This window comes from Micrasema longulum, unplaced genomic scaffold (genome assembly GCF_059751315.1).
Source record: "Micrasema longulum isolate JH-2025_06_02 unplaced genomic scaffold, ASM5975131v1 h1tg001633l, whole genome shotgun sequence".
Lineage (NCBI taxonomy): Eukaryota > Metazoa > Arthropoda > Insecta > Trichoptera > Brachycentridae > Micrasema > Micrasema longulum.
The window spans coordinates 347,212-363,940 of record NW_028278813.1 but is presented as its reverse complement, the minus strand read 5'-3'; the positions used below and the strand labels follow the sequence as shown (position 1 = coordinate 363,940).

Here is a 16,729-nt window from a genome sequence, read left to right as displayed (position 1 = left end):
GGGTGGGAACACATTTCATCTGTAAGTAGCGAATTCACAAGTAAAATTATTTAAGAATTAAATTATTTTACCATATGTCAGATTGTTAAATAAAACAAGGCGGATATTTTTTTTCGTATTGCCAGTTAGTCAAATTTTTTTACCCAGCTTTCTATTAAAACGCCTTGGTACAATATTAAACTGTATTAATTTGAACTAATTACTAAATTATTATTTTATGTTTTTTATTACGTTTGCCTAGTAAAAGTACCTGATTTTTTTTATTGTCCAGTCAGTAAAATCTTTTTTGTGGTTATAACAGCGTAAAATTATCTCATATTTGTGTTATGGTAATGTATTGTTTACGGTTTGGCAACATTAGCGGCCACTTCACTCATGCGCACTGGGGGGGGAGTGCGCAAAGTGTGAAAGTAAATTTTATTTTTATTTGACAGACGCGTACAGCGGGAATCTCAGTCCGACTGCGCGATTGATGAAAAACGATCAAAAGATCCATTTGTAATCAAATTTATCAAACATTTTTTTTTCCTTGTCGGAGAAAATACGAATCTATGGAATGATCCAAAGAAAGTTAAATATGCATGCATGCAGAGGTGGAATGTCATCAAAAACTGTCTACGTTTGGGACCCGCACTCTATGGAGTAAGATAGGAAAACTATTGAATTTTAAAAATATTTCATTTAAAAATATGTATTACTTTATTCAAATGTATTTTCCTAGAGTCTTGCTTCCATCATAAATGTGGCATAACTACAAAAATTTAATAAAATTCATATGTAATTTATTTAAAATATTTATTTATAGACATACATGACATGTGGTATAATCCCAACTCTAAAAAAACACTTATTAAACATTTAATTAATATAAAAATTCACATTGATGATCAACATCGAAATACTAAAATAGTTTTGTCTTAATAACATGCATCTCTAATATAATACAATATAATAATGATCATTTTGAGAGAAAAAATTATTGTTATAATGTTTAATGTAAACCGGTGGGTATTTATTTAAAAAGTTTGTATTCTTACTCGAGTAAATTGTAGAATTGACATTTAAAGGCATTTTCAGTCTAAGATATGATAAGAAATGTTTTGCAGTCTCGTAAGTACTCGTACATAGGTATTTTTATTGTTACATGTATTTTTACAAAGATAAATCTTAAAATTTCCTAATACATAGTTTCAAACAAATCACTATGGAGAATATAAGGCGAACTATGCGAAATTTTGGATGAATTGGCTAGAAAACATGCCTTCAAAAAATAATTCTTACTGCACAAGATATAACCACATCAACAGAGTGAAAAGTTAAAATATTAATATTATTTAGCTTGCCGTTATTAAAAACCTTAAAAATTAAGTAATAATTAAAATACTGTTAAGTGTGCATACTTCATGGCTCAAATATTTAAAAGATAGATTCTGACAGAAGAACAAAATAATGTATTAAATTTGCAAACCCTGTGTGCCTGTTTAAATATTGTTTCTAGATAATGTAAAAAAATATCCAATTCGTAAATATTTGTATTTGGATGCACTTGTTTCATACAATTGATTATAAGCTTATTTTGATTAATATTATATTTTATTAAAGATAAAAAAATCTAGAAAATTTTCTAACACTTTTATGATACAAAAATATCTAATAGCATTGTCATTTTTCAAACATTGTCATATTCTATATATGCCTAGCTACCGTAAATAATTTATTTACCATACTACTAAAGTTAACATTAATTTTCATCCTTAATATATTTTTTTTTATAAATACACAAAAGGTGTAACTGAAATTAATAAAAAATCGCATTTCTAAGTAAAAGAATGTATCATAAAAGATAAATGTCTTAAATCAGTAAGCTTTTTTTTATTGAAATACATACTACTAAGACAGTGCACAGAACACATTACAAAATAATGTAAATCACATGTGAAGTATTTAAAATGAATAATTATAAAGTGTTTTCGCTATAAACTACATAAATTATTAACCTAACATTCTTATTAGTAGTTTTATCAATGTTTCAAAGAAATAAAATGTCGTACTAAAACAAGACCAACAAAACAAGAGTATTTGTCATTAAATCAAATATATTAGAACTGCGCAGAAGTTATAATGTTTTACGTTCCAGTTTCTAACAATGACAAATGCAAAACTTGCAGATTTTTCTGTTCTCAAAAAACTTTTCAACCGGGTTAAAAATACTTATTCTTGTTCAACTGAAATAATTCATTTTGCAGTTGCTTAAGTAAGTATACAGAAACGATTCAAATTTTGTATTTTTTTTATTGTTTTCTTTCAAGATATATTGAAGCTGGTGTTCTAATTCAATAGTTTTATTTATTGCTGATATGTTTTCAAGAACTTTTATATTACGGCTGGTCTTGCCCATGTCAAATTTTAACCATTGAGATTACTAATTTAAAAAAATAAAATTAGGTTTCAACAACACACTACGATTACATAGAAACGATATTGAAGTCTAGCTTCTCAAGTTCCACTAAAGATAACATTAAGAATTATAGGTAAATTTATGACAAAATTATAGAGAACATTTCAAAAACTATTTTGTAAACAATCACAGGTATTAATCATTCCTTCCTTTAATGCTCAATGAACATTGTTAAGCAAATAATGGATATTTTTTTAATATCATTCATCATAAGCGAGTATTTTTTTCAATACGTTTGTTCGAGCTTCATTCTCATACATACTTGAACATCATTTAACAGGCAATCTTTTCAGATTCTCTTGTGTTGTCACACAGAATATATTGCGAACCGACCCAAGTTCACAGTAGCGTATCACTTAATAAATACCAATTAAGTAACATAAATATGTATGTTTTATATTCTACTGTATAGGGGTAAGGTGGTATCCATGATTTGCTTATAGGAAGGTATAAAAAGAATGATGTAGTTAAGTTATTCGTAACAAATTAAAGCCCGCATATTTCACATAGTGAAAATAAACTGTTCATGATGTAATGTACATGCATTAAATATTATCAAAATCAGAAAAAATCCATAGCTAGTGACACAAATATCAATAACAATTAAGTATTCTGTCGACGTATAAATATTAGGTCATAATCAATAAAAAGATTATGAAACGCTGTCATTTTTTCAGATGGTTTGTGAATGAATATACATATAGCGAAAAATAATTCTCTCGGTATATTTAAAAAATCCATTTACCCCTATCCCTGTGACGACAAGTAATGATTAACTCTATGGCACAAAGAAACAGTGTAATAATTCGCAATAAGCCGATACATATTTTTACATATATTTTTCAACTTATATTACTTGTCCATTTTAACATTGTTTAGAGATCTGTAAAGTTGGATTATCTATTCGTAAATGTGAGTATAAGTCATGGATTTTAAAATATCAGCGTTGTGCGATTTAAGATTTTGAGTTGTCATTAACAGTGCTCATAACTAGAGATGAAACGGATAGTATCTCAATATCCGGCGGACACCTAATATACATTAAACTGAAAATTTCTCTCTAAATTGATTTACTCCGTGGTGTGGTGGTCAAGACGCTTGACTCACACACGTAAGGTTCCGGGTTCGATTTCTGGTGAGACCACAAAAATTAAATGTGATTTTTCTCAAGCCTAGGCGTTCTGTGGTGTAATTCACCACTGTAATTGGGCCTCTTGTGATGCAAAAAAATATATTATTATTGACAGTGATTGGCAAAAAAGAAATAACTTCCATTATTTGAAAAATTGTTTTTTTTTGCATAAAAATATTCGTCAGTGTTCAGTATACACCCTAGAAAAAGAATTTAACCCATAAATAAAATATATTTATCAAATGCATTTTTTTTATTAAAAACGTATTTGCATAAAAAAATAAGGCGCAAGAGGTGAAACTACACAAAGCTATTATAATTATTAAATTAATAAACCATATTGGTGTGCAATGCACTGATCGATAAGTGATCATTAAAAATATTTTAACTCCTTTTTATTTTATGCCCATTAAAAGTTTTGTTTTATTCTATGAAAGAAATTCAAATACTGGGGTGTTTTTACTGTTTTTTTTTTAACAATAGGCCATATCATCCGGCTTAGGGACTCACCAGATATCCGGCATCGAGCCAAACCACTATCCATTCCATTACTACTCATAACTTTGTCTAAATTAATTTATGTTGGAGAAAAAAGCCTTACTCTTTTACAACTTCAATTATTATAATGTGTCAGATAAATGGATCATAATTTTGATAATCAACATAATGTGTGGAGATCTCTTTTATAGGAATGTACTTAGGCAGGGACTTGCTCTTTCAGTGGAACTTGTTCATCACAGTTAGCTTCTCCTCTAACTTCCTCTACAGGATCTCCACTATTCCAGGATTGTAGTTTACCAGAACCGAGGAAAAGGAAAGAAAGAGCGCCACAGAAATATGTTCCTGCCAGAATCCAAAACACTATCTGCCATTGTCCGTAAGTTTGCTGAAAATAAAATATAATTTTAATGGTTAATAAACACATATTGCAGGTTAAAAAAAACCGTCCTAAACTCCTGAATTCTTTGAAGAATTGTCATCCAAATAAACACTAAATATCTGACAACTCTCACTTTCCATTTGTTTATCATAAAAATGATTTTAAAAGTAGTGACAAAAATCATTTGAGAATAATAATTATAGGTAGGCATACATTCAATTTTATTTGAGGGGAAAACAGATTTGCAATAATCTTAATAACACAACACAATCACAATCAGTAAGTACCTTGCGTTAATTTTCTAATTTATGCTAACTTAAATATGAATGTTTTTTTTCCTCAAATATTTATTGTTACATGTTAATTAGAACTAGGAATAATTATGTGATTTATATTCAGATAGCAAGTTGCGTATCTACTGAATTTTCTTTTAAAATTAAATTATGTATCACACACCACATAATTTTAATTCTCATTTACAAAACTATGTTTAATTTGTTATAAAAATTTTCTTCTGTAAATATGTATTATTATCCATGTTTTCTTGAAAGCATTTAAAACCAGTTAATTAATCGACTTACATTATTGTATGTGAGAGTTCCGACCATATAACTGGATAGAAATCCTCCGAGTGAGGACAGAGTATTTGCCATTCCGAAAATTGTGCCTGAAAATTAAAAAAAAGGAGATCGATTATCAATTTGCAATTTGATAAGAAACAAATAAGTAGAGGTAAATCCAAAGGATAAAATGTTTCCCATTTTGACCCTAACAAAAGTTGAAATTGTAAACATGAAATCTTAGCACACTGGGACAGTGTACTAATCACTGTTGTACAATGTATTTATTCATTTTGTTAATAAAGATCATATTCAAATTCCAAGGATAAAAATTACGAATAACATGTTTTTTATATCATAATGTGACTAGCTTATGTGCACACACAAATAAACTAGATTATAAAATCGCATAGTTGATATTTTACTGCCAACATTAATTTTGGTTAATTGTAAATCCTAGACATAATAAAACTGACAATTGTGATTCATATTACCTTGAAAAACTTTTATGATATCAATTATTTTTTAATCAATACGAGTAATTTAATTTATAATGTAAAAATATTATTATACTGTTATAAAATGATAAATTATTTTATTTCTTTTAGCAGCTTAAGTATTCGATAAATGTTCATCATCATCATTCCATGTCCTCTCCCTAGTTGGAACATATCGTGTCGACAAAGATCCTCCAGGTGTCTCTGTCAGCTGCTAGCATATGTGCATCCTCCCAAGTCAGGTTCCTGTGCCGTAATTTTAGCAGTTGGCGGAGGACGTCCAGGAAGTCGAGAACCTGATGCCTTGTAAAGTAGGCAAGCCAGGTTAAGGCTCTCAGGAAGCATTCAAGTATATGGCCCGGCCAACCATATCGCCTCCACTTGATGACAGTTGTCACCCAGAAACTAAAACTCTTATTTTGCTGTTTCGAGCCCTAGAGAGGTGCCACGATTCGTATCCATGGAGAAGAATAGATATTATGCAGGCGTTGTATAGGGGGCATTTGGTTTTCACATGAATGTGAACATTAGAGATGGGGAAATATGCGATGACTAAAAAAAAATTACCAGAATAGTTAGGGGCGATGTCCAATCCATTCCCAAGATAGCCAGCAGTAACAGCTCCATTTATAGTTAGGGCAATAGTGAAGATGGCCACTGACCAAATCTTGTCATATCCCAAAAACACTTGTGCTATCATCAACAATGATGGAGTTCCAATGGCTATAATAAAAAACAGATTATTTGTTATTTAAGCGCTCTTAAATATCTTACTAGGTACTAAAAAAAAGTGGAGAATTTCTTTCCTTATTGAGATTCAGTGCTGCAAGCTTCATTTTTAAATAAATAAAAATTTAATAAATTTTAACATCATCCACTGTGACTTTATAGTGTTGTGGCATACGGCAACACAGAACATTTTTGGCAGCCGTCAACACATCAGACACGGCAAAGGCAGTCTTCCACTTTTTCCTTGTTTCCTGTGTCCTGCTGATATTGCCTATTATACTCCTCAGCGGTCTGATCACTTATAGTGAATTTAATATTAAATTAAGCACCCATTATATTTGGGCTTGTAATTACTTAGCCAACTTGCTTTTAGAATGAATAAACCTGCATTATCACTTTTTTTATTCCACATTTCACTCCGTAATTGATAGGTGACAATAACTTCTACAATGTGATAAAAATTCTGACTTCAAAGATACAGAAATTATATACATAATATAATCCAAAAGTTAAAAAATGTACAAAATAATCATTATTCTAAGTATACCATGATATGCAGCTTTGGGGACATGAACTCTAGTCACTTGATCATTTTTTACATGAAGGTAAGATGACCTGTCTTACGTTTTAAATCCCAATCCAAGGATTGTGAAATGGTAGTTTTTAAAAATATCTTTACCAAATGTAGTGAAGATCTTTCTAGTAGCAGTGGTTGACAACACTCCAGTTCTTCTGAGGTGATCAGCCAGGAGGGAGGTAACCAGAGCAAACATATACTTTCCTAAATATGGCAGAGATGACAGCAATCCATTCTGAAAATAAAAGAAACATTTTTAAATCAAATTGTATTTAGAGTTCTTCAAAAGTTCCAAAAGAGTCTCTAAAATTTAGATGGCTTAATTGATGTATCACCATTTTGGTGTTTTGCTATGTCAAGTCTTGGATGAACGTATATTCTTTAATATCCATTTGACCCTAACCACTAACCACTACACTATCCGGCGGACTTCTCTCCACTCAATTTCCTTTTTCATTACCACAATAAACACTTTTAAATATGTGAGACAGAATATTTATATTAATTTATTATAGTAGTGTAAGTTTCTCTTAAGCACAAGAGATTGTCTTTTTTTTTGAAAGGCACGGTGTAAAAAAATATATATTTAAATGTGTATATTATGTAAGTAGTAAACAAAAAAATTATATTTAAATGTGTATATAATGCAAGTAGTAAACAAAAATATATATTTAAATGTGTATATAATGCAAGTAGTAAACTAAAAATATATATTTAAAGGCGCCGTGGCGCAGTTGGTTAGACGGCCAACTGTGAAACTAGCGTTGAGGGTTCGATTCCCGCCAACTGGCTATGCAAGAAAAAAATCCAAGAAAGATTTTTTTCTCAATTGGTCTGGGTGTTGTAGTGTATTTTTCGTTACCTCCTTCCATATCCCCTCTATCCCACCTGCTGACAAGCCTCAATATAGAGGCTTAGCGGGTTATTCCTTTTTAAAAAAATCATTTTAAATGTGTATATTATGTAAGTAGTAAACAAAAAATATATATTTAAATGAGTGCGTAAAGTGGTCACTTAATAACGAATTAAGTTGTGGCGGGACCCCGTGGCTAGTGTCGCGGACTCATGGATCAGAGGTCCATGGTTCGAACCCCACTTGATTCCCATTTTCTAATAGCTGTTGAAAATGGCCTCTAAAATTAAAATATTTAAGAAAAATTTTAAAATGCAAATATTTCTCTAAAAACGAAAAAACAAATCCAGTGACTAATCCATAAACCCTGTTAATCCCTAGACTTCTATATTCTTTCCTCTAGAATATTATTCATCTTTGTTGTAATATGTCAATCTTAATAACCCCTTACGCAAACACAGTACACGTCTACAAAAAAACTGACAAATTCAAAATATTTTTTTAATATATATTTATGGAAACATTCAGTCAACAATGATTGAATTATATAATAAAGATACGGTTGAAAGACAGACCATCGAAGTTTTTAAATAATAATTAATAATCATACATATTGCGTTATGGTGCCTATAATAAAAAAATCGCCAGATCTTTTATCGTCCTTTGTAATCGGGGGCCAGGCGCCAATGAATAATGTGTCGATTATTACTTACGAGTTACAGGTTAGTTAATAGCATTTACCGCACCTCGCCGGTAAATAGTTCCTACTGGTACCTACCACCTACATCAAATGCCGATTATAATCGCTACTTGGAATTCCCAGTACTATATAAACCACGTGACGAATAAAATATGGGCTTGTCTCACCGCTATCCAATTAGAGCACGATTCGCCAGAGGCGCGAAAAGCGACCGATTTGACTTCAGATCTTAGAACGTGTAGGTACATTATAACGAGTGCCGTTCAAAAACATTTTTGCATTACTGAGACGCCTGTCGATACTCGGAATTTAGCATACATTACTTTTTGTTATTTATCGCTTCCCTTATTGTGTTAAAAAAGTTTGCGCGTTCCGGCGCTGTGAAGCACAAAAAATACAAAAAAGAGGGATTTAAAATCTAAAAAATGGAACTGTAGTGAACTCTTTTGTTGGAATGAAATGGTTAGTTTTACTAACCGTGGTTTTTTTGTAAGGTTGCGTGAAATTGAATGAAAGATTCACTTACATTGTTCTGAGATTTAATAGATAATGTGTTTAATAGATTATACAAATAATGATTAAATTAAATACAACACTGAATGAATTAACCATGACACGAATTTATATTATGTGGGTATTTAAAAGTCTTAAAGAGAGAGAGATCAAAAAACTAACTGAACCGAAGCCGACACGGGACACGGAGATTCTGTTGAGTTTCGATCGTGTCGACGTCGAGCAGTTCCGGTGTGCCTTACGCGTTGTTGTTAGAGGTAAAAATGCAGCGTGAGTGCGTGCCCATAGAACATTTTGAGGCAATTGCTTCAGTCAACTGTATTTGAACTCAAAAATTATAATTTAATACAATCGCTAAAAACTCGAAAAAACTATTGTTAACGCTCACAGTACGTGCAAACGGGCCACCCTTAGTGAGGCTCCGAGAGCAACTGAGCCAGAAATTATATGAACTAACCATTTTGTGGCAGTCATACAGTCTGGCCTGCGTCACGCGTAAAATTATCCCTCTCACTCGCAGTATATCTATAACATTGAGAGTAAGACGTGTTGTCGTATATTCGGTATTTTTTTATTTCATCGCCGCTACAATGCGACACATCCGTAAGCTTTCGATTGTATAGGTGATTTATCTCCAATTTCTTATAAACCGCTATTTCTGTACCCAATAATTATTTATTATTTAATAATAAAATATTTCAATTGATACGTAAATGTATGACGAAAGAATACCAAAAATCTTGACTCGGTATTTCAAAAGTTATTAGATGCAATGTGTACTAGCTACATTTCACCAGGAAGGGAGAGTTATTATTTATTTTAAAATTAATATAGGTACCGTGTTATTTTACAGTGACATAATTTATTTCATCCGCAGAAATTTTAAATGCTGTATCGGCAAAATTGTAAATTGTTCAAGTGGTAGAAACATTTTTTTTCAAATCATGTCTTGTGTGTTTTAGTACATTTTACCCTACCTAACTATGTTTTTATATTCGAAAAAGCGTCACAGAGGCACGTGTCATTTACATTGAAAAATGTATAAAATAAACAGAAACGATGGGCAAAACTCAACGTGGTCCCGGCACTACACACGGGAAACCAATATTAAAAAATAAATTAAATTCTTAAATTTTTTAAAACAATAATTGAGTTTCTAGTTTTTTCATCTGTTTTTTTTATATTTTTTTTCGTTTAAAATTATATTTTGTAAATTGTTTATAACCTCTGTATTTATATGTAAAAACCCCTTCGGGCGTTAATGAATAAATAAACAAATAAAATGAAACTGAATGTATCTACTGTCGACTGCGACACGGTATGAATTGCGAGTACATAAACACATCGTTTTTGTTTTTTTCTACACAGCACACAACATAGTTCACCCTGAAAATAGCCTATGCAAGCAAAAAAAGACGGGACTTATTGAAAAATGTAGTTCACCAATAGTTACGTCATACATTTTTTATTATGACCTTATCGTGTTTGTTTTTGCACGTTGTGTGCATAGGAGTAGGATGTTTTGAATTTAAACCTCGTTGTGTGCCAATTTAAATTCTTCGTATTTTAGTTGATTGACATCTGATACAAAAAGAAATTAATATCTGTCTCGTAAAACTCTCGCCGCGTTGTGAAGAAACCGACACTTGAATAATAATACATCACTGTTTGTATTTTGAAAGTTAAGCCGAGTAAACAAAATGGCCGATATTTAAATTATAAGAAGAGACCGCGGGACTTGTCATAATTGAAATTGTAAATCAGCGTATGTACCTACAGCTGTAGTGAATCTAAAGTCTCTTAAGCTTGTACCATTGAAAACTGAAGTCACACCGATATGAGGAAGTAAGAAAACAAACAAAGAAATTCTTCACAAAGCAAACAATGGTCAGAAGTTCAACAGTATATCAGTGAAAAGTCTACCTACGTGACTTGGTGACTTTCCAGAAATAAATATTCATAAAGTTCCTCAGCATTTTTACCTTATTTTTTTAACAGGCAATCTTCAAAAATTCTCAAATAAAACAACTGAAGCTGTTGTTTTCTGATTTATTTATTTTTTAAATCAGAAAACGACTACTAGACAACTTGAATAAGTAGAGATCTAATTTTATAATAAAGATACCAGTCGAAGATGTCGCGAAAGCGATTAAACCGTTACAAGTTTGTGGAAGTATCTCTATAATAAATCACAATGAAATTCCACAAATAATTTTGAATAATAAACATGAAAGAGCAGTGTCTTTGTGCGTCTGTATTACTCTATTTCGGGTTTATTAAATGTCAACAAATGCAGGAAGGGAGATGATATTATCTAATATCTGTAATAATGCAGAAGCATTCAAAGATAAATTCAATGCTTCTTTAGTACCAACATACCAAAAAAAGTACCAATATAAATATACCATTTTCAGTATCCAACATACACGTATCAGCATATTATTGTTTATTATTACTAAGCTCAATTTATTGGTCACTGATTCGCAGTCTGAAACTCTCAAAACCAGCTAATTTCTAATAAGAACTTCTAGTGGAACGGAAAGCCTGTTGATGATTGCCAACAGGCCGGCTTCTCCTGGAGAGTTTTAAGTGGTTTTACCTTCACAAGAGCAAATTCCGAAAAGTTCCTGATTGGCCAACTATAGAATATCCCTCCTGATCCCAACACTTAAAGAGAAAATAGAAGCTTCTTCTTACATAATAAGCAAGGCAAATAATAAATGCAACTCCCACCTAAAAAAACAAGCTAGTTCCAAATAGAAAAGGCTGAAAATTTTCCATCTTTCCATAAGCAGACAATAATTTTAAAAAAACAGGACAGCCTGTAATGTAAGACAGCCATACAACAGTGGTTAAGACTTACGCTACCTACGTATAGAGTATCGTACATGTTTTTTTAATCGACAAGCTTATAATTAAGATCGTAAATACAAAATTTGTTTCATAATCAATTCATTGGAATCTCCATAGCAAAAAACTGTTGTTAAACTTTTGTTATTTCTACGTACCCAGATTTCAAGTAGTATATACCTTTAATTTATAGGTTAGGCAGTATTTTTTTATCGACCGCGTGACTGGATGAATCATTATTACTCATCACTCATCACCAATACAATGATACACTCGCATAATACACTCGTATTGATACATACTCCAATCGCAGGGTAGGAATCGGCGCATCTGTGCTCACTTTCAGGCGCTATTGCCAGTCTGCGGACTAGAGATGCCACGAATAGTGATTTGACCGAATACCGAATATTCGGCCACGCTCTCGGCCGAAGCGCCGAATATTCTGCAGCCGAATGTGCTGCAAAAAATGTGCGTATTTCGCGCGTGACAGGTTACGACCTGTCTCATTGCTGTGCGTGCGGGGGTGTTGGGGTGGGCGTGTTCGTTTCATTTTCGAGTAGATCGTGTCGCGACACGCGTTTATTAATTATTACATCACATTGTGTTACTGATAGTCCTTTTTAGTAATAATTATTAGTTATTAGTAATCATTTGTTCATTGTACATCATGGCACCACTTGATAAAAAATCGCCTATTTGGGAATATTATGAGATTTGTAGTGAAGATCATTGAGGTATACAGGGTGTTCTTTAAACCCTGTCACATCCGACACCACGATGATCAGTATGGGCAAGAAGACATATTGGCATATTAAAAAAAATATTTAGAACGAAGAAAATTTGTCAAAATAAAATATTAAAAAGAACAAATGGTTCCTTACTTCTGCAGGGGAGAAGCGAGGGGGGCGCGGCCGCGTAGTTAACGGTGTGTCAGACTCCTCCCTTCCCCCTCTTCGTTTCTCCCCTGCAGAAGTTAGCAACCATTTGTTTTTTTTATATTTTATTTTTTTTAATTTTATTCTTTCGAAAAAAATATTTTAATGTGCCAATATGTCTTCTTCCTCATACTGGTCATCGTGGTTTCGGATGTGACAGGGTTTAAAGAACACACTGTATAACTAGAGTAAGCATGAGCGTTCGAAATATGGTCCCTCAACCTGCGGCCAATTGGCATATGTTTGATATAACGGACTTTTGTCTGTTGCGAGCAGTCCCCGGCTACTTTTGAACTTTTGTCTCCTCGCAATTACTAAAATGCTTATACTCGTAGATACTGCACAAAACGATCTGGAAAAGCGATGGTATAACCTTTCACCGGTAATGTTCTTATCTTAATCAATACTTGTTTAAAATAGCAATTCGTGAGTTATCTCCTGTCTCTGTCCTGTTCAGTTATTCGGGCGTATAGTAAAACGACAAAAAATGGTGACGCGTATGCGGAAGGGAGCGACATACTGAATATAACTTACAGTAGACCGATGTAAACAGTCCATGCTTTTTGCTTGCTAAAGTCAACGTGATATGACGTGACGACATTTGCTCCCTCCGCTGGACACTTTTTAGCTTGGATTTGTATGGAGTGTCATCTCTATATATAATATCTCAGTGGTCAAGATAATAACTGGCTGTGTGTTTGCTGTGTAACAACAATATTTGGCGAGGAATTATTTATGAGGAAAAGTGCAATCGTTTGCTACCAACAAATGCTGAAAACATGTTTTGATTTATCACAACTTACCACTGATAGATTTAAAGTAATAAACTAAAAATTTGTGATTAAAATAGATATATTTTTGAGTAATATGTGCGTTGATTTTTTCATGATTTGATATTAAAAAATATTTAAAATAGTAGCCGAATAGGCCGAATACCGAATAGTAATAAAATATTCGTGGTATCTCACTACCACGGACTATAAAATACTGTAATCAATAAATTATTCATGTTTTACGTTGAGTCTGCTAGGACCAGCGTGAATCGAACACGTACAATATTAGGTATCTAAAGGAAACCTAATTTTATTTCATTGATCATTGCTATTTTTCGCAATATTTTTGAATTATAAGATTCTTTCGGTATTTTACAGGGTAATTCTTTTAGAGTTTGTGAGTGTCAATTTTTTTGCGGTTTCCATCTATTTTTTAAGATCTCCATCCTTTCATTTCAAGTTGGTGACTTATTGGTGAATATTTTGATCAAAGATTTTTAGGATCTTCTTTTCCTTTTACCACTGTTCTCAGCGCTATTTTTAACTGGCTATTTTGTTAAAAAAAAAAACAAATTAAAGATATAAATAAATAAGAGTCCTGTACTAAAAACATTATATTCATTATAATGTCCTTCAATCCGAAAACTACCCCTTTAGCTCAATCACAAATAACTATCAACGTGCTTAAAAACATGCTAAGCATTTGAGCGATCACAATGAACAATAATGAACATTCTTAAGTTATTGCAGTCATAAGTCAACGCGTGTGTAATCTCTAAGTCAACTGTCGTGTCGGTTTGTTTTTTGTTTTCCTCGTATTTTTTTTTCCTAATTTAAATACTTTTTCCTCGTAATTTTAACAGTTCATTGGCGAAAAATTAAAAATAATACAATATATTGCATTTTTAATATTTTAGTAAGGAGTATCTTATACAAAAAAGTGAAAATTAAATTACAATTACTATAGCGACTGCTTTTCTTGATTTTTGGCTTGCCAACCGCCGGCTAAATACAATAAATAGAATGATAAATAATAAATGAACAAAAATAGCGGTTTTGTAATATTTTCCATATTTACACTGGTGAAATGCAAATATGTGATTGCGCAGCAGGATTATACGTCGCGAAACGTTAACATTTTGACATTTAATATTAGGTGTTCTCGGATGTTCCATTGTGATCGCGAATACGATAAACAACCATGGTGAATAATTGTTATCACGTCGCTTATTAGCACGTCGATAGTTATTTGTGATTGAGCTACTAATTCCTTTTCCGAAAATAGGTAGGTACTCTGGACGAGAAATACACGTTAGCTATAGTTTAGTTCAAGTATATTATGAAATTATTTTTCACGCCTTAATTTCAATATACAGGGTGTTCATTAATCCCTGTCACATCCGAAACTACGATGATCAGTATGAGCAAGAAGACATATAAGCACATTAAAATATATATTTTTAGAACAAAAGTAGTTTAAAAAAATAAAATATTAAAAAAGCAAATAGATGCTTACTTCTGCAGGGTCGAAAGGAAAGGGGTAGAGGGAGAAGTCTGATACTACGCCGCGCTCTCCTCACTTCTCCGTTGCAGAAGTAAGCTACCATTTGTTTTTTTAAATAATTTATTTTTTCAATTTTCTTTGTTCCAAATATTTTTTTTAATATGCTAATATGTCTTCTTGCCTATACTGATCATCGTGGTTTCGTGGCCTACATGATCATGTGACAGGGTTTAAGAATACCCTGTATTGTTTTTACACAATTATTTGACGCTTGATTGTTTTTATATTTGATTTGATGCGCTGATAATAGCTTTTATTTTAATTCTGTCACTACATAGAGCGGGTAGAATAATCGTAGGTACTTGAATAATCCAACAATAATAATAATAGGCAGTTTTGAAATGCAAAGATCAAATAATCACGCTTACGTCATTATGTGACTGATCTTTGCATTCTCGGAACATAACCCACATTGCACAAACCAGCAACCGCATAATTAGGTACTTTTTGCCAATACGAGTGTTTCCTTTGGGTTTCGCAATTCACAGACAGAAAAATACATACAGTTCATTTAAATATGAATAACCTTTGCTTTATGTTTTCGCAACAATAAGTTTTCATATAAATCGTTCCAATGTGCGTTCTTACTACAAAAGCAAATATTGTATTTATTTCACAGTTTTAAAATATACAGACGTTCTCGTTTGTTGTTTCAGGTCCCGACTAGCTAGGATATTCCTGTTTTTACACGTGTTTTTTTTTCATTAAATGACGCTTGCAAAATTCAAATAATTATATCAAATAATAAAAAAACATACCGATAGTAATAAATATTGAAGCATAAATATTAATTAGAAAATATACCTATAATAATAAAAAAGTTAAACATAATATAAATTAGAAAACATACCGATAATAATAAAAGCTGTGCATTAAGTCAATTAAGATCCTTATTCAAACCTGAACGGGTTAATTCAATATTTATGGGGAAAAAGACCGGATACATTTTTAATAGATATATTAAAATCCTATTAATATTTTACTAAATTGTACAATCGTTGATTAAATTTATTTAATACATTTCAGATGCAATTATAAATATTTAAAATGTGTACCTACAGAACTCACTTTGTAAACCAATTTAAAAATCAACTCCATTAATCTTGCTTAAATTATTACTTATTACCGGCCATAAAAAATCTCACTCGACAGCCTAATAAATATTAACGAATAATATCTTATATTTTTTCCGGCTCTCGTTAGATTCGTTTTTTGAAACGGTAACACTGCAATGAAACATTCCTCCGCAATACGCAATCATTTATTACACGAGTGCCCTTGAAGATGAGGGTCAATGGCTGATCGAAACGCCACTGCATTTATCAAAAGGGCCCTCTGGTTTGGTCGGATGAATATTTCTAAATGTAATTCTCAGTGCACACAGTCCGATTGACAATAAAACAGAAAAACTTTAATTGGGAAAAAATAGAGATGGATCTGCGAATTATCTCGTGTCCATAGAGCCAGTGCCCTGGGGTAGTATTCCAAACGCTCTTGCGGTCGTATTATCTCGCGTAGGTACATACAAAATACACGAGAAAAACTGTTTCTCGTGCCGCGAGAGCGGTTCAAAATAGCACCCCTGGGCCTCGATTATGATGGGAGGATAAAAACGTCATACTTTCTCACCTTGAGGGCATAGTTTAAGATAAATTCTCTCTAGCGATTACAAAGATACACTACCGATCCCCCACCTTCAAGTTTTGGA

At 32.1% G+C, this 16,729-nt stretch overlaps 1 protein-coding gene across 1 annotated transcript in view; it reads right to left on the bottom strand.

The window, feature by feature from the left end:
* Nucleotides 1–2,278: 2,278 nt before the first annotated feature.
* LOC148274517 (sialin) overlaps nucleotides 2,279–16,729 on the bottom strand; it is a 121,067-nt gene continuing 106,616 nt past the window's right edge. The window contains exons 9-12 of the mRNA XM_088237002.1: nucleotides 6,936–7,068; nucleotides 6,095–6,250; nucleotides 5,052–5,137; nucleotides 2,279–4,476 (exon numbers count right to left, since the gene is read on the bottom strand). Coding sequence (XP_088093128.1) covers nucleotides 4,288–4,476; nucleotides 5,052–5,137; nucleotides 6,095–6,250; nucleotides 6,936–7,068 — 564 coding nt within the window. The 3' untranslated portion in view covers nucleotides 2,279–4,287. The remainder of the gene's footprint in view (nucleotides 4,477–5,051; nucleotides 5,138–6,094; nucleotides 6,251–6,935; nucleotides 7,069–16,729) is intronic.